We start from the raw sequence: 27,653 nt of genomic DNA on the forward strand, positions 1-27,653 counted from the left end.
GCTACACAGAATTACTTAAGGTAAATTCAAAACTGATGCTTGTGTATAATTTTGTCCTATAAATAAATTTTATATGGTCACCACATTAGACAAGGACACCGCGACCAAAAAGTATTCTCTTTCGAGACCGATTTCTCGGCATTAGACAGCACTCCAGTTGTAGGTACTTATTAACTCCATGGATCTAAGTGAATTTATCACATCACTAAGGGATTTTTTGACCTGGTAACTGAGACCTTTAAGTCATATCACCACTAATCTAGAGTATTGATCATAGATTATACACTTAACATTTGATTCAGATTATTGATCCATCAAAGGCTGTACCTGTACAATACAGTACATTTTGTTGTAATTGTTACTCAAAGAATTTGCAAACTTTTTACCTACATAAGATGTTTAAAATGTAAATTCTGCAGTGTATTGTACAATTTACTAGCAGTTACAAGTGGGTGGTCATCCAAATCAATAACTACAACTAGCTAAGATTTACGAAAAATACATATAATGGATGAAGAACTTTCAATATATTCCTTACCAGCAGAAGTAATTTCTATAATACTGAAAAATAATGATTGCCAAGAAATACTCAATTTTAGTTCCACTTGCAAACATTTTAATGAATTAGTAAACACTGACCAACAGTTGTGGAAAGAAAAATTGAAAGAACTGTAAGTTTTTTGTATTGATCTCATCAGTCTACCACCTGATCACTTGTTAGGGATGAATGCTTGAAAGCAATGAGTTAATTGATAAACGTTTAATATTTGTAACAATTGTACATTATTACAAAGCTACAGTAATGTTAAAGCTAAATTATGAAGATTTAGTAAGTTCATTTTATAATATTGTTATGAAGCTAGCAAAATAAAATGCAATTCCTGTAGCTTAACTTTAGATAGTAATTTTACTGAGAACTTGAAAGCAGAACAATGCTGATGAACTAATCATCACTTACTGGTTCTTAATTTATGTTTCGAGTATTTCTTAATATGTATGATACTCGAATGTTTAGCACTGGTGCACTCACATTTTGTGATGTGACAATGCTGGGGCTTTAAATCTTACAATCAGGTATCATACCGAAATATGTATTTGATAAATTTTCATTAATATTTGAATGATGAAGGAATAACATTGTGAAATGAATTTTATATAATAATGACCCTAATAACAATTTATCATTAAGAAGCTGTCTACCAATCTTGGCTTAAAATATGCTGTTAATTGTTTTTATTTCAGAATACCTGATGCAGCTTTTGTTGTAGTAGAGTCAGATTGTCATGATGGTGACTGGTTGGAAGAGATCAAAGGTTTCTACTATATAAAAAATTATGTTTTTTCTGAATTGAAAACAATGTCACCAACACATTATTGGTAAGAAATTGGTCTAGTTATGGTAGGCAACTCTCTGTAATAGCATGTGTTATACATATTTTTCATAAGAGAAAATTAGTACCTTTTGTTTAAGGATAAGACCTGAGAGATTTATGTTATAAGTCTATTTTATGAGGGAGTGACCCTTTGACACCTCAAAGATCCGATCCAGTAGTAGATTCATTCGTGAAGCAGCTGCCCTTGAGTTGTTAGGTGTCCTTTGGAGGCCCTCGGGCAGCTGTTAGCAAATCTTACCCCTCCTGGCTGAGCCTCGCCCACCTGTCCTGGTGAAACTGGAGAGGCCTCTGGGCCACCAGTAATATCTCAAACATAGAAAAAACCTCAAAGATTTTGCCTGAGCTCTCATAAACATTAATGCTGATAAAATATATTTATTGATGTCTAGTTCTGAATTGTTTTTACAATAATTCTAACCAAATATAACTTATCACTATTTTGTATCAAAAACATAAAGAAGTTTACAGCTTATAACAAAAAACAAGTAGCATATTCCAGAAGTCACATTTTACATTATGTAAAGTTTTATTTATGACAAGTACTCAAACAAAATTACATGCATATTTTTTTTTTTTTTTTCTTATTTGGTTGGACAAGCTCACAGCCCACCTGGTGTTAAGTGTTGGTGGTGGTACTGAAGCCCATAGACATCTACAACGGTAATGCCGCCACCCACCTTGAGATATGAGCTCTAAGGTCTCCGTATAGTTAGAAATAGGAAGGGTGATGATACTTACCCATGCGAACTCACAAGAAGTCGTACCACCAGTAATAAAATGATAATGATTTTCAGCAAACGGGATGATTTAACAAAGCAGGATGTCAGAGATTTCTTTAATGTTGCAATTTCAACTAAAATGAGTCTGGCCTATGCTATCAACATTCTTCAAGATTTTATAAAAATAACTAGTGAACTGGCAGATGCATATGCATGCAAAAAGTAAGTTAAATATTTTACATATATTAACAATATATATGTATAATAAAACCCCTAGTACCCCAGAACATAGGCCAAACATTTTTAGTATTATTTTCTGTAATATTCATGTATAGGTCAAATCTGTTTGCTGGTTCGTGTACATCTCTGCTATTACCAAATGGATTCAAATGTTGCTTTCACAGCACAGATTACTTAAGAGCAGAAAATACATACACAAAATCTGATATCCTGGTTTAAAGTTTTTTTCTTTCTTTTATATTGTTAGACATCACGAGCTACATGGGAAATAATAAGATTGATACGAAAAAAAACTTTGTTATATTTTTACATACATACTACTGAACCGATTTTGACAAAAATCAGTATGAAAACAGTATCAACCCTACCCAAACCTACCCAAGAATATAGCTACCTTTTAACCCACTGATTAGCACAGGACTCTCCCCACGTTCTATAAAGTGCAGTCCCCCATGAGGCAGTGTATTATACTAGCATAATAATAATTGAAATGTTACCCTTCTAACAATTAAACAATTGCCAAAATAGTGTTCATACTGTCACATTTACATTGTTGATACAGCATGCAACAATAAAATTGACAATAACCACCCTGAATTAAGGACCTATCAAATACAAATCTTTCTTTTCAGACCATTTACTTTGACTGAAATGCATTATGCCAGAATTTTGCTTCGCCATTTAATACATCCGTTCATAACTTCTAAATGGGTGCAGCTAGAAAAAAAAGATCAATTAGATCCAGAATTTGTTCTAAACTTTTTCGTCCAGTGGGTTGATATTGATAAAATGCATTCTGATGAAGATTTCGCAGAGAAGGTAGACTTCTATATTGTTACATTTTAAGTATAGATTTTGTGACTTATGTGGATAATATATTTTAACTTCTTGAAAAAAGTCTAGATAAAGAGCCCTATGTCCAAATACAGGCCACACCATCATAATGATTTTGCAAATTTACGCTTGTATTCTATGTAAATATATTATAGTAAAACCAGACGTGAAGTAGAAATATATTAATTGTCTATTTCAAACAACAGATTCAAGCGCTCGTTGATAAAGTTGAAGCTATTCTGTCAGATAAGAAATATTCAAAATCTGATTCAACACAATGGAAGACTCTAACTGCCCAAGAAAAATGTTCGCAAGGTCTCCTTACTGAGCGACAAGTACTGGCTGCTGTGTCTTACGTCATCTATGGACAGGAATGTATACAAGTTTCCGCGACTGCTAATTTGGACACATTGGATATCACTAAGGTACATATTCAGACTTCTATTTGTAAGTTCTGATTTCATTTAATATTCTACTGGGTGTCACGGGAAGAGGATATCAAGCCGAAACAGTGTAGTTAACATTACTGTTGTATACAGTTAAAGAAGAACCTCCACAATTTACAACAAATTATAAGACAAGTTAACAGACTGAATATCCAATTGTCTTAAATGTCACTATTACTGTAACGACAAAGTTCATTATAATTTATTTATTTATTACGTTGATGGGAGAAGTAACTGACGACCCATCTGGTTAGTAGACCCTATAGACATCTACCCTGAGCCATGAGGGTGAAGTCTCAATTATATTGTATAACAACTATCCCCCCCTTTTACGACACTCACGGGAAGACATGAGATAGTGCTTGCAGACTGACAACACAAAACCAAATAGGATCACTAGTGCTATTTTCAATAAAGCCCACGCACAGCGACTGCGGCTGGTCACCCCTAAATCTTATTCTAATATTATAATTATGAACTCTTATTTACTTCTTCTATATTAGTTAAAGAGAAACCCACTCACCCTTTTACAGTCGTCGTGGCCTAAAGGATAAGACGTCTAGTGCCTTCGCATCTAGCGATGTACCGGTGTTCGAATCCCGCAGGCGGGTACCAATTTTTTTTATGAAACGCGTACTTGACAATCGATCACGATTGACTTCCACGGTGACATCACTATGAGTCTCTTCAGGTTGTCAGAAGGTTTTCTTGCTATATGACCAAAATATTGGAACACTGTATAGGTACTGTATAGTGGAAAGCCTCTGGTCAACCTTTAGCTCGTTGAGAATGGAAGCGTTCGTCCGGAAGGCCGTCCAAGTCCAAGTATATAATTATCTAAAATAGCTACCACAGTGCCCACGCTATCGAGTCGAATGAGTGTTCCAATGATTCAACTTTTTTGGCCAAAAACGTCAAAATCTTGGAATAATTTATTCATTGCATTCAAGTGCTCTTTAATCGGAAGCTAATATGCCAAATTAAGTTTTTTGTTTATTTATTTCTTTGAATCAATCATTTCAATTAAACTGACAATATAAAGAAATTTCAACATGAAATAAATACTCTGTATCCATTATTGCCTGCCTTTATACGTATAATAAATATTTGCAGATCTTACTAAATAAACGCGGGAGCGTTTTAGCCGTGGCGTGCATCTATCACGCAGTAGCGAAGCGCTGCGGCGTCGCTTGCGATGTGGTTGCGTTTCCGAATCATTTCTTCCTGGAGTGGCGCGACACTGATGGACAAGAATATAAAGTGGACCTCGAAAATGGGGAGTTAAAGTCGAAGAGGCGCTGCCCGTTTTCAGCGAGTCCAACAAACCAGAAAAATATACGCAGATACTGTCCAGAGAAGTTGTTGCAGCAAATACTCTCTTCGTATCTCAATTCAATGGGGGTACACGACAACTGGTGCGTTTGGTTTAATTTAAATTAATTAATGAAAATAATTAATTAATTTAATGAATTAACTAATCTAGTTAATTAATGAATTACTAATTTATAATGAGCTATTTAATTAGTTAATTAATTTAAATAATTAAATTAATTAATTTTTAACTGAAATTAATTAATTAAATTATCTATTTGTTTAGGAAATTACTGCCGCCATTGTATATTATTTATGTGTATATCTTCATTGTTTGAATTATCGTTATAATTATTTCAGCCACCGGATGTCTATTCCTCAACATCGACTTACCCCTTAGATTTCCGAAGCGACAGGTCGGAGGAGTCTGTGTCCGGTTTATTGCTACGACTTTGATCAAGGCGTTAGAGCTCCGCGCTGATCTCATACTGCGCTTGCCGATTCATTACTTATATACTAGAATGTTTCTGCACCAAAAACCCTCACTGGTGTGCGCTATGCCGTCACTTGAGTTCTTCTACTTAACTTACCATTCTTTTATTAAACAATATGACATAAGTAAGTAAGCATACCGCTAAAACTCGTGTGACGGTATTATTGTCAATCCTCTGGCTTAGAGGCTACAAGTCATTACTAATGATAAAGCACGCTGATTTCTTTTTTAAACACGGATATAAATACTAGTACGTATTTAGGAACTTGCCCTGTTATCAAATAATATTTTTGTAAATCATACCCGTTTTGCACACAACTATTTCCAAATAAAAATTATATTTCCTAAAAATAATATTTCCGCAACTACTTAAAAAAATATATATTATATAATAATAAAAAAAATGTCGGTTCAATACAATTATTCGACAAAATCTTATTCACAATTTAAAACGAATTGTATTTTAATATTTAAGAATCGGTTTCAGTTTTAACATAGTGATCGTTTTGCAGGACCACACAGAACAGTCTGCGTCTAGTGGACCTGCTCAACCCGTCCCAGAACCTCGACAACGTGAACCAGAGTCACTTAAGTTACTTGCGCAATGAAGTTGACTTAGCAAATTATCCTGAACTAAGCTACAATGCCGTGAGTAAACAATTTGTTCATTTCGTTTTGAAGTCGTCGTGGCCTAAAGGATAAGACGTCCGGTGCATTCGTATGTAGCGATGCACCAGTGTTCGATTCCCGCAGGCGGGTACCAATTTTTCTAATGAAATACGTACTCAACAAATTTTAATGTTCACGATTGACTTCCACGGTGAAGGAATAACATCGTGTAATAAAAATCAAAACCCGCAAAAATTATAATTTGCGTAATCACTGGTGGTAGGACCTCTTGGGAGTCCGCACGGGTAGGTACCACCACCCCGCCTATTTCCGCCGTGAAGCAGTAATACGTTTCGGTTCGAAGGTGGGGCAGCCGTTGTAACTATACTGAGACCTTAGAACTTATATCTCGAGGTGGGTGGCGCATTTACGTTGTAGATGTCTATGGGCTCCAGTAACCACTTAACACCAGGTGGGCTGTGAGCTCGTCCACCCATCTGAGCAATAAAAATAAATAAAAAACATACTTCTAGAATCTTCTAGATTAACCTTTAAATCTCGTTACAGCTTCACTGTTCTCACGCGCGATTATTATCGTCCCTGTCGTATTTGGCTAATACCATCCACATAACGGCCTCCGATAGATATGTAAGTACATGCCGATTTAATATTAGTAATTAATTTATATTATATTGTATTTTTTTTATTTACCTACCTATTCGCTGGTAGCCTGAGTGGTTATTTAAGTAAGCTACGCCCGAATGGGTTGTTGATTATATTAAAACATACTCATCAAAACTTTTACAAACTGTTTAGTTTCCGCAATGTAATAAGTTAGGTTTTTTTTTGTTCTTAATGTAGAGATGGGTGAAAAACGAAGGCTACGGAGGTTTGGTGTTAAGTTATAGGGGCCACACGCACCACAACACTAATACCTAGTCCACCTTGAAACATTGTTAAATGGCTGCCCCACCCTTCAAACCGGAACGCGTTATCGCTTTTCAGTAGAAATAACCAGAATGCTTGTACCAGTTGTACCAAGGTTTCTGTGTAAATCATCCTTTAAAATATTGCTTTCTTCACACTGATTCACATTTAAAAACTAGTACAACTATGTTATTTTTCTAGATGTTTCCTCATGTTGTTGTTAAGAAACGAAACAGTTACATTAAATATGCAGTTGGTATGATATGCACTCACAAGAAACATAAATATACGGGAATAATCCGCGGCTGGGATCTCATTTGGGCAGCAGACTGGAAAGAGCACGGCGAGGCCCTAAACAGATTAGAATTTGGACACAATCAGCCATTCTACTACCTCATCATTGCTAATCAATCCAGCAGATATGTGGCCCAAGGTAATAATTATATTAAAGGGTGTTTGTTTATGCATTAATTATGATGAAATGTTCCCAAAATTTTCAAAAAAAGCTGTCGGTACCGTAAAATGGGGCGATTAGGGACAAATTCCAACTTTATGAGCAATTTTAAGGTAGTTGTTGATGTATATAATGCTATATCAGGATCAAAATGATTGAGTCTTGGGAGCATCTTTGTTGTCTAATTTAAAATTATGCAACTAGCATTCCAGTTTAAGCAAAAAATGCAAAAATAGGTGTAATCCCTATTTACCCGAAAATTGCGGTTAATTGGGACGAAATAAGAAATTTGCTAGGGTTGGCACTACTTTTATTTTTATATATAGTTTTAATTTATTTATTTATTTAGTTGCACCAACAAAGTGATCATCAATAAAAAAAATTGAAAAACTGACAAAAGTACATGGCAGACATCACCTCAATTATAGGTGCAATCGACAGTGCTGATATTTCTATCTGGGTTGAGAGATTAGGTGTATCGGTTATTCCATGGATTAATCAGATGAATACCCCCACTCTAAACAAATATTAAATATTTTATTATGTATTACTTAGACATTTTTGTCCACCTTGAGATTTCATTGATCTTGTTACATGTCTCGACTTACTTATATTAAATTGCTTATCTATTTCAACTTAAGACTTATTCCCAATTTCGCTTCGAATAAACCAGATTTTTACCAACAAATTAAAAAAATATTGTTATAACTATATAGACAACCCTACAAACCTGTACCTATTTATACTTAAGTCGTTTCCATTTCACGTATTCTCATCCCAATTGACCCCTTTTTCGTTGTTATTAATACCTAAGACGTCCCCAATATCCCCAAAAACAACAGATTTTTACATGTATTTTTATTTAATCAAATACATTAAAACCAATAACAACTGAGACTTACCTTTAATATATATGCTGGTTCAAACACTAAATAACGTTTATAAATCATAGTCGTCTTCTATTATTATCAAATAAATAAAAGAGAGCAAAGTTTCTAGCACTAAAACAATTACCACCACAGGAAGTTAATTTGAAACGCGATTTTTTATAAGTTAGCAGCTATTATCATGCATATTCAGAGTTGTTTTGTGAACTTTCAACATTCTACTATTAAACTACAAAAAATGGAAGATTTTGCAACGAATATAAAACTTATATTGAGCGTCGAAAGATTTTCCCGGTTTTTTCCCGATTCGCCTCTCAATCCCTAATCGCCCCATTTTACCGGTACCGTAAGTATTCATTACCTGGTCGAGTCAACGAGCTCTAGCGATAATATCTAAAATTTACTATTGTAAAAAGAGGGTAAACATTGGTCTGCTAGCATCTCTTCTGTCTACACGTGATCATCGCGCCCAAATATCGGGAAATTCACAGTAACTCGTTAAATAATAATCCAATAAAATTAATATACCATACTAGCTGACCCGGCAGACTTCGTAGTCCCTCGATCGATAGATAAAATATCTAAGCTTTTGTATAAAATAAACTTAAAACAAACAAAAGGAATCCGTCCGACGGGGGACACATCAAAGGAAAAACAAAATTGTTATTTTTATTTAATTCAGAGCATTTTCATAATTATCTACCTTTTAAACCTGGTCTTCTACAAATAATTCAAGACCAAAATTAACCAAATCGGTCCAGCCGTTTTCGAGTTTTAGCGAGACTAACGAAAAGCAATTCATTTTTATATATATAGATATTAAATTCATAAGGAAAATCAGAAGGTTTAAAGCAATAATATATTTTTTAGAAAACCTCTCGGCGTTGACTGTTCCTCCGCGGATGCCGCATTTAGAAGATTTGATCGCGCGAGAGTTCACACATTTCAATGGTTACGCTTACGAACCGAACGACGAGAAACGAATGGAGTATCCAGACGATATGCACATTAGCAATATGTTTCGGAGTTGCGTTGAAGTTAGATACGGAGAGCCGAATCAGGACAAGAAGAAACTTGTACAATATTAATCTTTATATTATCACTGGATATTATACCCAACCTATATGATATATACAATATTCAATACAATTTACTGAAATATATTTGAGTTTTAATATAGCAATGTTACATATTGAAAATTATTTTAACTCTTCGGGCCGCTATTATGATACTTTGAAAAGATAAACCATATTACGCCTAACCGAAAACACAACTGGTGGTAGGACCTTGTCCGACTGGCTGGCGACCATCCCCTAACTAGAATCCGCCGCCAAATGGCCTGTGTTCCGGCGTGTGGGTTAGAAAGCCAGATCTACTCCTATCCTTTCCTTCTCCTTGTTGGGGGTAAGTCTTGGTGATACTTGAAAAATGCGGGACAAACGTGCTCGCGAGCCCGCGGGACGTAATTTGCTGACGGACGTTTTTTATTTATTGCCCAGTTAGGCAGATAAGCATACGGCCCACCTGATGGTGAGTGGTTACCGTCGCTCATGGACGTCAGCAATGCCAGGAACAGAGCCAAGCGGCTGCCTACCGTATAGGGAGACCTAGTGAAACGGTATCCGCCGCCGCCCGCCGGTCAGTTGGGGACCTGAACCGGGTGTCACTACTTAACTCCGCCCCGGGAAGCTGTCCCGCCAACCGGTGTAAAAAACGGTCGTGCGGTCGTCGTGCCGGAGTCGGAGACCGGAGTGGACCGGACTGGGAGCCCTTCGATCCCCTGTATTTCTTTTAAAAAGCAGGGAATACGTAAATGTTTATATCTATGGACTCCATAAACTCCTAACACTTGGTGGGCCCTCAGCTCGTTCACACGAATAAGAATAATTCAAAACCATTCAAAAATATCCAGTATTATAGAATGTTTCCTGGAACGAAATTTTAACAGGGTGTCCTTACAAATTTTGTAAATCAGAAGGTTAATTCCATGAAATTATCTAGAGTGAAAAATTCATAAATAGTGTTAATATCATAATTCATCGAAGTTTATTAGAAGTTTAGTAACCATTCTATCTCCCCAAACAAAGTCATGACAGTTTTTTCCCCCTGCCTATTCGCTGGTAGCCCAGGGAATTATTCCAGCTACAGATGGACGGGTAGGTGAGCTCACGGACTCAATCTAAGAGAATCTATCTCCCCAAACAAAGTCATTACAGTTTTTTCCCCCTACCGATTCGCTGGTAGCCCAGGGAAATATTCCAGCTACAGGCGGACGGGTAGGTGAGCTCACGGACTCAATCTAAGAGAATCTATCTCCCCAAACAAAGTCATTACAGTTTTTTTCCCCCTACCTATTCGCTGGTAGCCCAGGGAATTATTCCAGCTACAGGCGGACGGGTAGGTGAGCTCACGGACAGAATCTAAGAGAATTTGCTTTCACTAGCCTTAGCAAGGGCAATGCTTCCCAAAATCTACTACCAAATCTGAGCAGATCCGACGAGAAGCTCAGTGGGTTGTGTTAATGGAATCCCAGAGTCCGCCTGATCTTTAGTTTGCATCAATTTTGACTGTATAACTGAAGATATCATTTTTTTTTGTTTATTAATATCAATGGGAAGTAAAATAATATTTTATAAATTATATTTTATTAGGTATCTTTTCCGTTGTAGTGCTCTCTAGTCGCTGACAATTTAAGAAACGAGATCTTGAAGTTAAATTTATTATATACAAAGTTAATTGAGTGCTAAAATTGTTTCATAATGATGGCACTACAGCATCTTAAGAATCTGACTTGTTTTAATTTAGTTACATTCCAAGTACCTAATTTCAATAATTCAACCAACAGAATTTAAGTACATTATATGAATACTACATATTGGTAATGCAGTAAAAGTAGAAAAGGCGTCTAGTGCTTAAATTACACAATAAACTGTAGTTATAATCACATTCAAACATCGATTTAATTTATAATCATAAACCAAAATGAAAACGTACAAAGTAACTTTTAACATCAAATGACAATTTGCTAAACATTATTATTATAAAGCTAAGCTGTTTTTTGGCAAAGACTTGGAAATAAACTCCTAAAAATAAAATAAAAATTTGTACCTTTTGTGTTCTCATGTAGGAATGATATTATTTACTTCAAAAATATGGGTCGCAAGAACAAAAGAGAACAAGAATCGAGATAGAAATTCTACTTCAAAGTCTCGAAAGTAATTTATTACGCATTACAAAAATACATATTCTCGCTTTTATTAATAGCAAAAACAAGAATAGCATATTGTCTAAGTTTTTCCCCTAAACACACAAATACTAATTTAATATTTAGAAAATAACGAACCTCGTAAATTTGAAAATTAAATTTACATAAAGCACAAAGTTTTTAAAGCTTTCTGTAACAAGAATTAGTTTTCTAATGTTTTTTCTATCAATTTTCAATGGTTATTAAGCCTACTATATTTTGACTTTAGAAAAAACAGTAGATATTCGCAATGGCAATCGTATTTATGACAAATGTTAAATCCTCGTTGACAATATGACGCGCACGAATGACTTGCGCCCGTTTTTGTCTATTTTATTGATGATAATGATACCAATTTCGAGTGTATGTACGTGTCTTAGAAATATTAGTTTAGCGTTATGCATCGTTCACTTGGTAGTATTATAGGGTATTGGCCACCGCGTGCTCGCAGTGGACTTAGAGGAACGGTGGAGTTTATGTCAAGAGGTAGTAGGAATAGTTCCAATGCGCTCCTACCCTCATACACTAAACAATAGTTTCGAATCAAAATGCGTAAACTGAAAATTACGTAACCTAAGGATTCTTTCGTACAAACGTTCCCAGATAGTTGGGTACCTAAATAAAGAAGTTGTTCCAACATTTGCTAATCTACAATTAATGTGATAAACACTTTAAAATCTAGACCCTAAAATAAAGATTAAAAAAAAAATTGGCAGCAAAATAACGTTATCGTCGTAGTAGCGATCAATTTGAATCAATCATCTTTATATCCAGTCGAGTGAGTCGACGACATTATTAAACCTAAGAGATATGTTGAGCAGCAAGTCTGCCCTCGCATCCACTTTGTTGTGTTCGAAAGCATCATTTACCTACGTGTAATCACAATTTTAGTTTTATTAAATTTAGTATCGAATGCTAAACTATTAAAAGCAAAATAAAAATTAAAATCGGAACTCGCGTACATCGCATTACGTTGAATACAAATAACATTTGGATCAAATTTGGTTACAAAAATACAATAAATTAACTGTACGTTAGCGATTGAGGTACTCCATTGACAGTCTTTGACTTTAGAACCCCGTTTTCGTAAGACATTATTGTCTCTCGTCCGTTCTCTGTGACTCTGAAAATAAATAAATAAATAATTAGATCTAACTATGATATGGCCTCATACTCGTGTGCAGCTGAGTTTTCCAGAATTTCTGGTCTAGTTTTGTTAAAATTTATAAACCGACGCGGGTAGCTATCAACATTATGTTTATATCCATCGCCTTTCATTCATATATATAATACAATTCACCAACCGACCTCATGTCTCAAGGTATCCTGGATTCACGCTGTGATGAATATGAGGTAAGGTAAACACTTAACAAGACAGGCCGTGATTTCGTCAACTTATCCATACACTTTACGCTTTAACCATGGGAGTCAACATGCGACTGTTGTAAAATATCGAAATTATGATTATTCATTAATAAAGCTCACTTTTTATTTGCCCTTGTAGGTAGACGAACGAGCATACGGCCCACTTGATGGTGAGTGGTTACCGTCGCCCATGGACCGCAGCAATGCCAGGGGCAGAGCCAGGCCGCTGCCTACCGCTTAATACTCTCCACAAGCCTCTTTTAAAGAAGGACATGTCATAGCGCTCGGGAAACACCGTGGAGGGGAGCTCATTCCAAAGTCGGATGGTACATGGCAGAAAAGATCTTTGGAAACGCACTCTCGATAAACACGACGGTTCCAGATAATATTGATGAACTCTGCTCCGATGGCGGGAGGTGTGATGATAAATAATTCACAGTGTTACTAAAAAAACTGGTTAAAACTATAATTACAATTTTGTTGTTTTAGTTATCGATATAGGCAATATATATGGAAATTGTGACGTCACAACGAAGGTCTCGATTGTTATTTTTTATTAATTTTTTTTATTGCCTAGATGTATGGACGAGCTCACAGCCCACCTGGTGTTAAGTGGTTACTGGAACCCATAGACATCTACAGCGTAAATGCGCCACACACCTTGAGATATAAGTTCTAAGGTCTCAGTATAGTTACAACGGCTGCCCCACCCTTCAAACCGAAACGCATTACTGCTTCACGGCAGAAATAGGCGGGGCGGTGGTACCTACCCGTGCGGACTCACAAGAGGTCCTACCACCAGTAATTACGCAAATTCTGAATTGAAATGATGGTACGTGGCACGACGGTACGTACTTCTTGGTTGTGATCTTTTTTCCGTTGACAGTACGCGTTGTTGTGGTGGTGCTCCTCATGTTGGCGCTGCCGGGGCCCGCCAGCGAACTGTTGAAGGTCGAGAAAGACGTGAACGTGTTCCCGTTCGTGTGAGCGAATATGTCGTCCAGCCCCTGCATCCCGAACCCGAACGGATTGAACATGGACGACGTGAGGGAGGTGCTCGGGTGACTTCGTCGACTGTGCCTCGGATGGTGTCCGTGACCATTGATTTCTGAAAAAAATTTATATCGTACTAATATTAATCTCGGCAGCGTTTTCCTTTGAATATTATAATTTCATCGCTGCTCCCCGGCAGAGGTTAGCAAGAAGTAGGTCCATTGCTTTTTTTTTCTATCCATCAAAATATGCAGCCCTTTTCTGGCAGCGCAGTGGTAAAATTTTAAGGCCCTTCTCGAAGAAGTCAACAAACGGGACTCAACAAACCCTTCAAAGGCATTTTGTAGTGCCTTTCGGGTATCGAAACTCTTTTCCAGCCAAGAAGTTGTCCAAAATTTGGAAAAAGTAGGCCCAAGGTCTGGTGAGTACGGTGGATGACCCAAAACATCCAATCCTAACTCTCCTAGCGTCTGTTTTGAAAAGTGTAATGAAATCAAAACACTAATCTAATAACTAAACAATAAACAAAATCCCTTTTGTAACGCAGCGTTCCGTTTCGCGGGGCAACAGTAGCCAAAGGGATTGTTACTCAGGTCCGTGCCGCGACGACCCACCCCGCGCTACCTGCGCCCGCGCATCTATTGCACCATTTGCACCCCCAGTTAGTGCGCGCCAGACTTCGACGCGAAAAATACGCGTCCCCGGTCGATACCGGAACTGACAACCCAAGAGTCTCATGGCAGTCGGGCACCCAACCTTAAATTTTAAATTTATTGCCATGCATAAATTACGTTTCAAATGGCTAGTATTGTAAAACGCCAACTTCATCCATTTTTTAAGCATTTATGTAATAACTAGCTGACCCGGCAGACTTCGTAGTGCCTCAACCGATAAATAAAAGACCTAAACTTTTGAAAAAAGTAAACTTATAACAAACAAAAGGAATCCGTCCGATGTGGGACAGATCAAAGGAAAAACAAAATTGTAATTTTTATTTAATTCCGAGCATTTTCATATTTATCTACCTTTTAAACCTTCTCTGGACTTCCATAAATAATTTAAGACCAAAATTAGCCAAATCGGTCCAGCCGTTCTCGAGTTTTAGCGAGACTAACGAACAGCAATTCATTTTTATATATATATAGATTTAACGCAAGTGAAAAAAATACCATTTGCAAGACTAGGCAGAAATACATGGTGATTTTTTGTAATATTATATATATAAACAAGTTGAATTTAATTCATAACATAACATAATATGTATAAGGAATACAGATAGTATGCTTAGTGCGAGTTCCTTAACGTTCTCGATAGCGTAAAAGTTAACTCAAATATACTGCCGGCGAAAAGCTTAACACCGCAAATAAACAACATCTATCTATTGTAATAAAATCCCATAAGATAAATAAAAGAAATGCACATCTGCATATTCTATTGTTAATATCTAATATTTAAAGAATTCATTCTTTTCTTTACTTTCAAGTTATTGGACAATAAATATATATTCTTTTCAAATACCAACAATCGTTGCGCTAAAGCCAGGTGGTAGAGTCATAATAATATTTTTATGATGTGCTCATAACTAATTACTTTGCTTCTGTTTCGCATTGGTCAATAATTAGGATTATTTAGTTTCTGCAAACACGTGTTTCTGACTTCTTATTATCTGAGTTTAGTATGCCGAGACTTGTGAAAAAAGTCATAGAACGTAAAGGTTAATTTTTGATGAAAAATCCATTTCGTTATTATAACCTTTTTTAGCATGGACTGTAAAGTATATTTGTTTGTTTGTCAATCAGTGTTTACATGATTAAGCAGTTTAATTACACATGTATAATAATATTTTATTGGAGTTTTATTTTAATTTCCTACTTTAATTTAGGTGGTCTTAAGCTTTTGGCCTGCAGATTGCAGTGGATGTAATATGTAGTTGGAACGTTTGCCTAGGTTTGCCGCTAGGGGCGCTGTTCCAACTGTATACAAATTTTAGTTAACTTTTACGCTAGCGAGAGCGTTTAAATACTCGCACGAAGCACACTGATTTATACTGGTTAACACTGTGAGCAACGGAGAAAGTGAAAGAGAAATGCTTTAGTGTACATCAAAATAACATGTACGAACTAATCGCAAATAACGATGTCTGCATTAAGAGACGACAAAAAAAAAGATACTTTGCGGATTGCTTAATTTACTTACCAGCAAATAAATCCCCGAAAGATGAGGCACCAAAGAATTCTCTGAATACTTCTTCGGGATCTCGGAATGTGAATGGGAAGCTTGCATAGCCAAATTCGTAGTCCTCGTCTGCGGCAGAGCGACGACCCCTTCCGTTATTCAATCCTTCCTTGCCGTACTGGTCATACACTCTGCGTTTTCTCTCTGCGTACAACAATCTTACGATCAGTCTTCAAATCAAATTATGATATAAAATTATTTCGATCGATATAGAAATCACAACCAAAATCATATTCATTTTCAGCTATTAATTTAGAAAACACCTTTTTTCACGAATTCTAATACCTTCATCTAAGTCATATTGTTTGGAAAAGGAATTGAAATTACATAAAACCCAAAAAATAAGCAAATAAAACAATACTGGTTAGTGTGGAAAAAGCTGACATTCAAAAACTGTATTTTAGCACCCCCTAACAAAATTTAATAAAAATAGCATAATAGTTATTAACAGTAGTAATATAACACTGATACAAAACTAATTATATAATGTCATATTATAGGTTTAATTATGTTTTAAAGATGATGATCTAGTGATTGAAGTGGAAACTATAAGCTATATCATTTACTCGAGAGAAAAAAACAATTTGTAAAATACTTAGATAGGCATCGAAATAATATTCAGTATTTCAAGCTCTGGTCCCACTGGTAATTTAAGCAAAAATAACACTTTAAAATAATTACGATAAATCATGTTAGTAAAAATTCAATGTTATTTGCACCACTCTAAACACTGTTCATTATGAATTTCGTTTTCAAGTTATTACGTTATTAAAAAAGCATATAATATAATGTATGAACTCATCATATTCACAACTCAACAATTGGAAAATCTTCTGTTAAATTGTCAACTACCAAAAAAGCGGTGGAATGGTGTATCTCCAAAGAACCCTTTGAAGCTAAAGTGTCGATGACCATTGACTCCATTCTTGCTTTGATATCTGTGACCGTGATGACTGGAGCCACGTGCATCATATAATTTCCGCTTGGATTCTACCCAACAACAAAACACTATTTAACTTATTTTCTTCCAAAATTGTAGTCTACTATAATTTCAAAGCTCTAATGAAACCATAGGTAGGTTTTGCTGCTTTTGAGATTTCTGAAATTAAGGAGGAATATAGAAGTGTTTTGGCTATTTTTAAGCCCCACTTCTATTTCATATGATTACAATTGAAAACATTGTTCTAGCTTTTGCATTTCTATTTGCTAGCACTTTTCAAAATTACTGTCAAAATATTAATTCAAGACAAACCATCTGAAAGAACCTCATAAGCTTCAGAAATTTCTTTGAATCTTCGATTAGCTTCATCAGAATTGTCAGGATTTTTATCAGGATGCCATTTCAGTGCTAGTTTTCTGTACCTGTTGATGAAAAAAGTTACATTTAAAAATATTTTTTAATTTTTTAATAATATATGTAAGGAAGTTAAATACTAGAAGCACAGCACTTTGTTCATATCGTCTTTGTAGTCGTTGTAACTATAATAAATCAGAGGAATCAATGTCTGTTAGACTTATGGAAGGGAAAGAATTTCCAATGACATCAACAGACATTCTTTTTGTTTATTTCTTCTTTTTGTCTTTTTGTTTTTCTTTTCATCTAAGGTTATGCTGCAAGCATCATTCTAAATATGGATGCTCCCTCAATTATAAGAGAACACAGCCATAGTATAGTAATAATAAATAACAAAGTCCATAATAAAACTAGGCTAAAATGAAATCGTAAACAAAAAGACAAAAAAATCAGTCAAATCAAAAACAGGAAACAAGTACATTAAGCAATTGAATTATTTACATTACAATAATAACAGAAACCAATAATTATAACTTTAACGAAAATATCTGTATTAAAGTGTGTTCATAAAAACAGTATGGACAACTTGTGAATACTCTAATATAAACATTATGTGTAACAAAATATAAATTTAAAACAGTCGTTTCCAAATTACTTTTTTTGCTATGCTGATGTTGGAGGGTGCAATAAGAGTGATTCTGGCGCCATTGGAAAAATTTATAGCTCGACCCACATATTGTAAAAAAAACAATGCTCTTATTAGGGAATACTTAAATAAATGGGAGTCATAACTGATTTTAGATGAAAGGATCATTATATCATTAGTTCATTATTTATGATTGTCCAGTTTTTATTATTCTCATATATTCTTCATAACATGAAATAATAACACTATTCCTTGAGTTTGAATTCTATGTGCTATATTTTACTACAATGAAGCATTAGTTTATATATTTTCTTAAGTTTATGCACCAATCCAAGCAACTTTCATTGAAATGTTTCCCTTCCTTTGAAATGTTTGTTGTTACTGCAAGGCTTCAATTTGTTGGCAAATGCCAACAATAACATTATTCAAATTTACACATCTAAAGTGGATCAAACCAAGTGAGGCCAGTGAAATTCATTTGTTTATAAGCCAGTCTATATGCAATATTATAAAACAATGTAAAACTGTTTAGCATAGAGTTGAGTTGTGGGATCTTAAAAATAATAGTAACAAATAGTACAAATTTGAAGAACCTACAAATTACCTTGTATTGACAGGTATATTTTTCTCATATATATTCTTGTATTGTATTTGTCATCATCAAACAGAATAATCATATTTGTATTAGATAATATTATATGATATTTGATAGATAGATAGATAGATACAGTGAGTAGTCATAGTAGCACAGGTACACCACTGCATATGGTGAATATCTTCTGTGTAATTAAAAAAATACTAGGAGGCCCATATTCAAACATCAGTTTTGTGATATCTGAATAAACAATTCTACTCATTTAGATGCTAAACATATTTTTTTCAGTTTTATTGCAGTTGATCTTACAACTTTCCTTACATTAATGGCCATGAGACATCACAATGTAAATGCTGCTACTACCCACCTTGTAGGCAGCGGCTTGGCTCTGCCCCTGGCATTGCTGAAGTCCATGGGCGACGGTAACTACTAACCATAAAGTAGGCCATATGCTCGTCTGCCTACAAAGGCAATAAAAAAAAACCTTGGGACCAAAATCAAAGGATTAGTGTCCCAAAAATTGAAGCAAATAAACAATAATGTCATTACAATCTTAAATTTCTAAAATAAAATTTGTATAATTAGAAACATTAATAATGTTGTAATTAACAACTTACGCTTTCTTTATTTCAGTGTCAGTAGCAGTTCGAGTTACACCAAGTACCCTGTAGTAGTCCACCATCGCTGTGTCTCTCCCTCAAGGGGTTCTAAGATCTGAAAAAAATCATTATATAATATATAAGTATAAATAAACAAAAACAAATATAAATACATATATATACATACATATATATATATAAAAGTCTTCAACGAAGTGTATATTATCTCTTTGTTTATACTGCATTGTTCACAGTTTTTTGGTGGTTACTTTTTTTCAATAGAAGATTACCAACTGCAGATCTTAGCGAACATGGTATTAATTTTTTTTTGAGCACATGTAGTCCACATTTGATGTTCTAGAGACTTGACGCCCATCTTAATTGCAATCAAATAATATCCCTTCTATCTTTCAAACCAGAGCTCATAATATCGTTTCATAGCAGAAATGTGTAGAATGAGATACTGACATATGCAAACAGACAAACAATCACCACAACCAGTATAATAATAATACTAGTAATTATTTTAAAATTAATACTAATAGATAATTATTATGAATGATATTTGAATGTATGCGATAATACTTCAATTTGTAAAATGTCAAGGTACATATTTTATGATTCATAAGGGACAGGTGCGAGTTTAAATACAAAACCTTTAAAAATATGGATACAGTACCTACTATTACTTATGATGATTTTATACTGGATAAACAAACTTTGCGTAATTTACAGCATATACATTTCGACATTTAGCAAACTTGCAAAATCTCTAGCACGGCAAGCCTAACTTAAAAACGAAAGACCTTACCTGTACCTACTAATGACTAAATGAATAGAAATGAGCGATTCGAAAACGACTGTTCTTTTTTGGATAATTAAAACTGATAGCTTTTGTAAAGATTAAAGGTTACCTATTTTTTTTCTGGAATAAACACAACATCACGTAGTTTCTGTGACAGTAGGGGAATTGTATCGACTCTTTAGATTTAGAAACCCGTTTATTATTTCGAGATTTATTTTACTTACTTGTCAAGAAATCACTTAACAATTTGCTATAGTTCTATTGTTTTTCAATGGAAAATTTAAAGCCGTTTTAATGTATGATCTGTTTTAGTTTTTGACTAATCTAACTTCGTCGAACTAACGTCAAACCTCACGTCAAACCATCAGTCAAACCACAGAAAATCAACATGACCATCTTATACAGTAGTGTTTAATCTGTGAACAGGGCTTAGGGATACCGGTAGTGACTTTTTGGCGGGAACGCGAGGAGTGAAGTTGTGTGATTTGTTTTATTTTGTCTATTTAGTGTTTCTTCGGGTTTAAATGTGTAATAATGGTGGTTTATTAAATGTTTAATATCTGTGAAAGTGCACAAATGTGGGAAAATGAAACAAAGCCGCTGGACGTAACTTCTCGGGATCCTCCAAAAAGTCCACTGAAAAAATCTTAGTAAATGACCACCATTTTACTGAGATTATATTTCATCCCATATCAGCTCAATTCATTTCATTTCATTTCATCCCAGTTGATTAGTGTCTCAAATTAATCATCTTCATTTCATTTCACTCCATAATATCATTTTTCATAAAAATATGAATAATATAAATTAAAATAAGACATGACATAAAGGTCTCAGTTACCAGGTCATAAAATCTCTTAAAAAAAAAAAAGATACCGGTAGTTTCATATCCACACGAAAATATTTCAATTTACTAAACAAGGAAAAATATTGTAAATCAAGTATTTTAATGCATTTTTTATTTCATATATGGGTGGATGAGCTCACGACCCACCTGGTGGTGAGTGGTTACCAGACTACAAAAACATCGTCAACATAAATGGCGCCAACTTTCTGAAAACAAGAGTTTTAAGTCTCAGTTTTACACTACGACTGCCCAACCCTTCAAACCGAATTACTGCTTCACGGCAGAAATAAGGCCGTGTAATCGTATTATCAGTTAACATAAACTTTAGTAAATTTCCACATTTTATTGAGAGGCTATTTCAGATCATCTTATTCAACGCCTACCAAATTATTATATTTTACCTCATTTAATTAAATACCTAATCAATTTGAATACATTCCATAATGTTCCGTTCTACCATATATATATAAGAAACTTGGCTTCGACTTTGTCACAAAAGCTTTGCTTTTATGGAATAGATTCCAATTTGTCAGCCCAATGTACCATAAGCACAAGGCTCCACCCGTGCGATATTTGTATAAAGCACACAAAGTTGTGGGTGAAAGCGTAGTTAAGTGATAAAATAAAAACATCACGATCGGTAACGAAAACATTAAGCGATTACTTTAAGTGTTTTATTTTGATATGAACACATGAGCTCTTGACCTTCCTGAGCTCATCCCGAAGGCGATGATCAGCATAACGTGAATGCCACTATTCACAGCACGTCACTTCGAATGCTTCCGATCCACTAACGGTGCTTTTAGGTAGGTACCTAAAGCACCGGTAATCGTTCTCGTCGAATTCGCTCGTGACGAAAGGCTCGGCGAGTAAATTAACCAAACAGACACAGCCCACTGAGTTTCTCGCCGGCTCACCTACTTGTTAGGTTACGCTGACATAGCCTATCAGAGCTGTGAGCTTAGGGCTAAAAATTTTTTATTCACATTGCGGTTAAGATTGAAATTGTCTCAATTGTCTGCATTGGTACAATTTATAACTGTATCTACAAGTATGTATGTACTTATCCAATATTATCTGCATAGATTATATTTAAATGTATTTAAGTATATACGTCTAGCCTAAAGTAAAATCTTTTTTTTTTTTCAGTTACCAAATGTTTTACTACTAGGTAATAATTTTTATATCGTCTCGTCTATTTTAAATTATATTGCCATTTCTTACAAATAATTTATAAATAAATAAATAAATAGGAGATCTAGTAAATATTTTTTCTATTATTATAGTTTATCTATAATTATCGGTATTTTTAAAGAAAACGTAAGAATAGGAAACTGGGTGCTTGTCGAAGCGACAGTCCTGCTGTCGGGAGCAACGCGCCCTATTACATTCAAAGCTAAAATTATTACCCATATTTTAAGTGCGAAGTTGAGTTTGTTAGTGTCCTCCTTTGAAGCATATGTTTGGGACCTATCAACATTTTGCAAAAAGATAGTTTACAGGCCGAAAACAAGAAACGAATGATGTACTTATAAATAACAAATGAAACTTAAAAATTATAAAATTACAAATTTATGATAACCAGCATCAGTACGGTATAAAAATTTCTTTTAAAAAATATCCGCGTCGTGGCATGCCCGGATCCTGTGGAACTGCCGAAGCGACCCACTAAATGTCTATTCTGCACTTTTCGCCCAAATGATCAAATTACGCTCGAAATGCTGGGGGGCGACTGCGGTCTGCACTGCGATCAGTCACGTGGCCACCAAGAGGATGTTCGGCCGACGAAAAACATCGACGAAAACGATTTCGTCGGCCAACTCGGATGACAGCTTATCAAGAAGGCCAGGCCTTGCCACTGTGGTTCCGGAATACCTCCCAGAACCAGAACCAGTCTGCTAGGTGCTCGCGATGTACCGCCAACCGATCACTCTTTAGCATCAACTCTGCAACGCCCTAGAGGGCGTTAGCTCATCTCTTAGGCTCCAACGCCTACTTCTGTGAGAGGTAAACTCGCAGAAGTGGCGATTTCCAGGATTATTCGCTGCCATGTGCCGTATCTAAGAATTTGGACAGCGACGAGTCCGGTCCTATTTGAGCAACGAGAATACTATGTCGCTTCTTCCGAGCGATGTAAGCTGCGAACTTGTGCTCCGCCGTGTTCACATTGGTGTACAGCAATACACCTAGATTGTGAGAAGGTAAGCCTTTTAGTATTGTAATTGTTTGAGAGTGAGGTGAGTCAATTAATTAGTTTCTCCACTCGTCAAACCACATTTCAAATTGGATGTACTTAGACAGATATCGGAACTATTGACGGAAACATTGTTCTGTGACTTATTTAAATAAAATTTTTTTATTATTAAAAAGTTCAAAATAATCGAATGATCTTCGAAACAAGCATAGAAGAAATGTTCTCAATACTTAATTTAAATATAATGTTCATAAAATTAAAACCTGTTTCTACTTTGAATACTTCCATTTTTGGAGACTGTGACTAACTTTTCCCACACAGTCTTATTTATGGTCCATTCGTAACGATCTACCTAAAGTCGATCCCACACAAAACTGAAATTGCACTCTGAAGAATATAACAGATTTATATAGTATGTACACGGTACACATTTACAGGCATTATGATTGTACGATAAATCCGAAATAACATAGAATAGGTATGTAGGAGTGATATACAAACCTTAAAATAACATCGGGCTTTTCCGGTAAAATACAACTGGTGTCAACCTTGAAACCACAATGGAAAATACGATTTTCGGATTTGTGAACACCGTTTGGTTGGTAGCATGAGATCACACAATGACACAGAGCTCGTACAGTAAGTAGTAGCACTTGCACTTTTAATGGTTGACTGATCGAATCAATGACACCTTTTCTCAATTATAAATTCAATTTTTTTTTAAATCACTTTTTCAATTAGTAGCATAAAAATAATTTTAAATACTGCACTGCTATAAATTTGTTCACAAAATAACATTAATATCTTTCATTGTTTAAGTTTATATCTTTAATTTAATTGTAGACAAAGCGTGGGAAGCAGCAAGTGGTAACATAACCACATACTAACAACTCGGACGCCTGTTATGCATCGACTGACATTCAGAGACACGAACATTTACGAATAGAATACGAGCACTCTAAACTATGAGCTAATGATATCGCGATCACAGCATCGCAAGCATACAATTTTTGAAATTCAGCAAAACTTGCTTTAGTTTTCTTTTATCAAATACATTATATACAAGAGCTTGTGTTATCAAAAATACATAATCATTTCTAAACGAATCTCTGTATCCAACAATAATTTATGCATCTCGTAAGAAACACAAGTTACTTAACGTTGAAAAATAAAACCATGTCATAATTTTATGAATGGGCCTAAATTATAGGTTTTGCAATTTTCACGTTCAATAGCCTTACAACATACTGAATCGTTGTTTTTAACGACATTGAATCGACTTTTCTAATTTATCTTATCTATTTTTGTTTTATTAACGAAAAAAACGTTTAAATAAACTGTATTGAAGAAGCATTTCACTAAGTACGAACCGCTGAGGTAATGCGCTCTCCAAAAATTATTTTTTTATATATAAATATATGTTATACATAAGCTGTTTTTACTATAATTTTTTTATATTTTTATGAAATGATGCCCTGGACCTTTACAAAATTTATGTAGGATACAGTTACAGATACAGACGACATTTCTTTAAGGAAATCCGATCAACAATAAGGAACCATAAAAAATGTATTTTTTGTATATTTCGTTCATAATTTTTGTAAGTTAATTAAAATTTCAGCAAAATATATTTTTTTAATTTGGACCCAAATATTTCATTAGATACTTGGTACAATTATATAAAGACCAACCTTTTTTGTGATTTCCAAAATTTGTCTATAGTTACTAGTAAGTTTTAAATATTTTTTTTGCGTGACGTGATTGAACGAGGTGACGGTCAACCTGGTCTTGACCGGCTAGCGGAGCGCATAGACATGAAATGCTGCCACCCACGTTGAGGTACGAGGTGATAGTCCCAATTCTAAAAGGCCTGGCTTATCCTACAAAGAAACACCGTCATGTTGCGCGGCAGAAATAGCCAGGGCGTTGTTACCTAGCCTTGCGAGTTTACAATACGCCCTACTACCAGAAAATAGAGGATGGCTATGACAGTACGTTAGTATAACTGCTAAAATAACGATACCACCCATTAACTCGTGAATGTCTTAGTTGCTTTTTACGATTCTCACTGGAAGAGATGAGGTGGTGGTATTCGAGGCCAACACAGCCATACACTTTATAAGGCTGTGTTTTGGTAAAGTCAAAGTCAAATTTTTGTGACTTACGGATTTATGACGAAATTATAAGAGTTCCGTTTTCTTGTATTTGACAGCAGAACCCTTATAAAAAAGCTGATTAATCTAAAATACTAAAAATTATTGGAAAGCTCTAATAAGTTACACTATTAGAACGAACATCGCATAAAAATATTTCTACGACGATCTATTTTAAATCGTTGGATACGTAAATAGCTTCGCAGTGGCTGTGGGCGAGACGTGATCATAACGTTTAGAAATAATTCTTTGAAAATAATTCTAGTATTTTATCATAATTTACTTAACCAAAGTATTTGAGTTGAAAATCACAAATATAAGTTATATACTCATTTTTAACAAAATTTAATTATTTGTAAATTCTTTTTTAAATCAAACCGTGATATTCAAATGATTTTTTCACATATTTTTTTGTATTTATTATATTTTCATAGTAATCACAGTGACACCTATTAGCTATTTCTCATAATATCATCTCATACCATATATCAAACACAGAATTGATCAATTTGATATGAGTAATTTCATAATTAAAGCATACCTCGGATTATATACACAAAAATACACCCTAAATTCCAGACTGAGAATGTCCTCTCGCTTTATAAAATTGAAGTCGATTTAAAATGCATAAAGTATTTAGGTACCGTAAGTTTGAGTTAGTTGGCTACAAAAACTAATTAGCCAAGTGCCTACGCATTTACGTAGTGCAGAATACCCACTCATTGTGACGTACCTTGTCATTACTGCCCTGAGTCACCGCAGTCGCCACGTCAAGGATGCCGTTATTCTAACGTCTGGTAACTTGTACTTCATAATATTTACACGAAGCGAGTACATTAATAATCTAGTGCTATTTAATTGACCTAAATTGAACGGGTTACAAAGCACACTTGATTTTATGAACCTAAACTCATCAAGCGTTCTGGTTGGGATTATAGGTCGTTATTCGAATGCCATTTATGCTAAAAATTTCCATCTCATGTCTCAAGATGAGCTGTGGAATTCATGTAACGTCATCTGTGGGCCCCGGTAAAGGCTTAACCCAAGATCACCCATAATCATTTGCCTATCTATACTAAAAATAGATGAAGGTAGATAGGCAAAAGAGCAGTCTTCGAATTCACGCCAAGAATAAAGTTTAAAAAATGTAAGCCTCGTCTGTGTGTTGCACTAATGCACCGGTCATCGTTCTCATTGATCCCGTCGCTTGCGACGAAGGGCTCGACGAGTAATTTAACCCTCAGACAGCCCACTGAGTTTCTCGCCGGATCATCTCAGTGGGTCCCGTTTCCGATCCGGTGGTAGATTCTGCGAAGCACGGCTCTTGCTAGGGTTCGTATTAGCAACGTCATCAGGTTTGAGCCCCGTGAGCTCACCTACTAGTTGAGGCGACGCTGATATAGCCTCTCAAGGCTATCAGCTTAGGAAGAAAAAAAAAAGCACTAATGAGAACATCTCGTTATTATCGGAAATCAGGGAATCGCTCTAGTATACCTAAAAACTTATAGCCCGATTTCAGTATAGACAATAAATATTATTTTTCACTTATCTATTTCCGAATTCACCTCCGAAGTTCTCAAATAATGACGTTATATTTTTCGTAGCCGTCTTAATGATAAAAATTTCCTTATACAGGTGATCGCTTACGTACCCTAATAATTTATTTTGGTCCTCTGTTCTATTCAAATCATTTAAACTACTTCCTTTTCAGTTTTGGCAACGGTTCAGTGTCAGAATGTAGAATACGACGGCATTTCAAATGATTTAAATGAAAAAAAATATTGTTAACATACACACGCAGAAATATTCGAGATCTCCTCCGAGCAGGTCAAAAACTAAAATCAAATTAAAACTCTCAGTTTCATGGACTCGACATCTAGGATCATAGATAATTTTAATTTTCTGAGTTCCGCATTTAATTTTGTTGTTCTTCGATGTTGTTGTTTTTTTTGTTAGTATAAAATTAGCGATCTTCCGCCTAAGCGTTGGGAGTTGGTTCGATTTGAACAGACTGTGTCGTGAGATTGACAACATCGACGTAAAAACCAATGTTAAGTCTAACAATGACCTCGTCTTTGTTTTCGGCTTTTATAAACATAGTTCAGGTTACCTTAATAATAATACAATACAGTAGCATAAATGACACTTGAACAATTTATTCACAATCATTAAGTGTAGATAAAATTTAATCTGTTACTGGTCAGAATAAAAGAGATGCAAACATGGCTTCAGTTGGCCGCCAACGCTTCTTCATCAATATCCATTCATAATAAGAATATCATTACCGTATTTTCCTTTGGTGCCATAGTACTTGTTTATTTCTGCCCCGAAGTAATCATGTGACCCAGTTTGAAAATGATGATAGCCGC

At 35.1% G+C, this 27,653-nt stretch overlaps 2 protein-coding genes and 1 long non-coding RNA gene across 9 annotated transcripts; 2 read left to right on the forward strand and 1 right to left on the reverse strand.

The window, feature by feature from the left end:
* Nucleotides 1-206: 206 nt before the first annotated feature.
* On the forward strand, nucleotides 207-9,475 carry LOC732914 (F-box only protein 21). 2 transcript variants are annotated; one of them, XM_012689217.3, is made up of 10 exons: nucleotides 207-225; nucleotides 1,243-1,377; nucleotides 2,189-2,335; nucleotides 2,986-3,172; nucleotides 3,394-3,612; nucleotides 4,747-5,048; nucleotides 5,950-6,085; nucleotides 6,614-6,694; nucleotides 7,175-7,406; nucleotides 9,185-9,475. In XM_012689217.3, the coding sequence occupies exons 2-10, from the start codon at nucleotides 1,358-1,360 to the stop codon at nucleotides 9,400-9,402; spliced, it is 1,542 nt and encodes a 513-aa protein (XP_012544671.1). In that variant the 5' UTR covers nucleotides 207-225; nucleotides 1,243-1,357; the 3' UTR covers nucleotides 9,403-9,475.
* A 1,467-nt stretch (nucleotides 9,476-10,942) lies between these two features.
* DnaJ-4 (DnaJ (Hsp40) homolog 4) lies at nucleotides 10,943-26,043 on the reverse strand. 6 transcript variants are annotated; one of them, XM_012689201.4, is made up of 7 exons: nucleotides 23,633-26,043; nucleotides 19,304-19,400; nucleotides 17,404-17,513; nucleotides 17,004-17,141; nucleotides 16,113-16,295; nucleotides 13,779-14,031; nucleotides 10,943-12,681 (listed from the first exon to the last, which is right to left on the reverse strand). In XM_012689201.4, the coding sequence occupies exons 2-7, from the start codon at nucleotides 19,366-19,368 to the stop codon at nucleotides 12,582-12,584; spliced, it is 849 nt and encodes a 282-aa protein (XP_012544655.1). In that variant the 5' UTR covers nucleotides 19,369-19,400; nucleotides 23,633-26,043; the 3' UTR covers nucleotides 10,943-12,581.
* LOC134199523 (uncharacterized) lies at nucleotides 22,122-24,757 on the forward strand. The gene is made up of 2 exons (XR_009974047.1): nucleotides 22,122-23,138; nucleotides 23,569-24,757. It is a non-coding gene; the product is annotated as an uncharacterized LOC134199523 (long non-coding RNA).
* Nucleotides 26,044-27,653: the final 1,610 nt, after the last annotated feature.

The sequence above is a fragment of the Bombyx mori genome, chromosome 10 (assembly GCF_030269925.1).
Source record: "Bombyx mori chromosome 10, ASM3026992v2".
In the NCBI taxonomy this organism is placed as follows: Eukaryota; Metazoa; Arthropoda; class Insecta; order Lepidoptera; family Bombycidae; genus Bombyx; species Bombyx mori.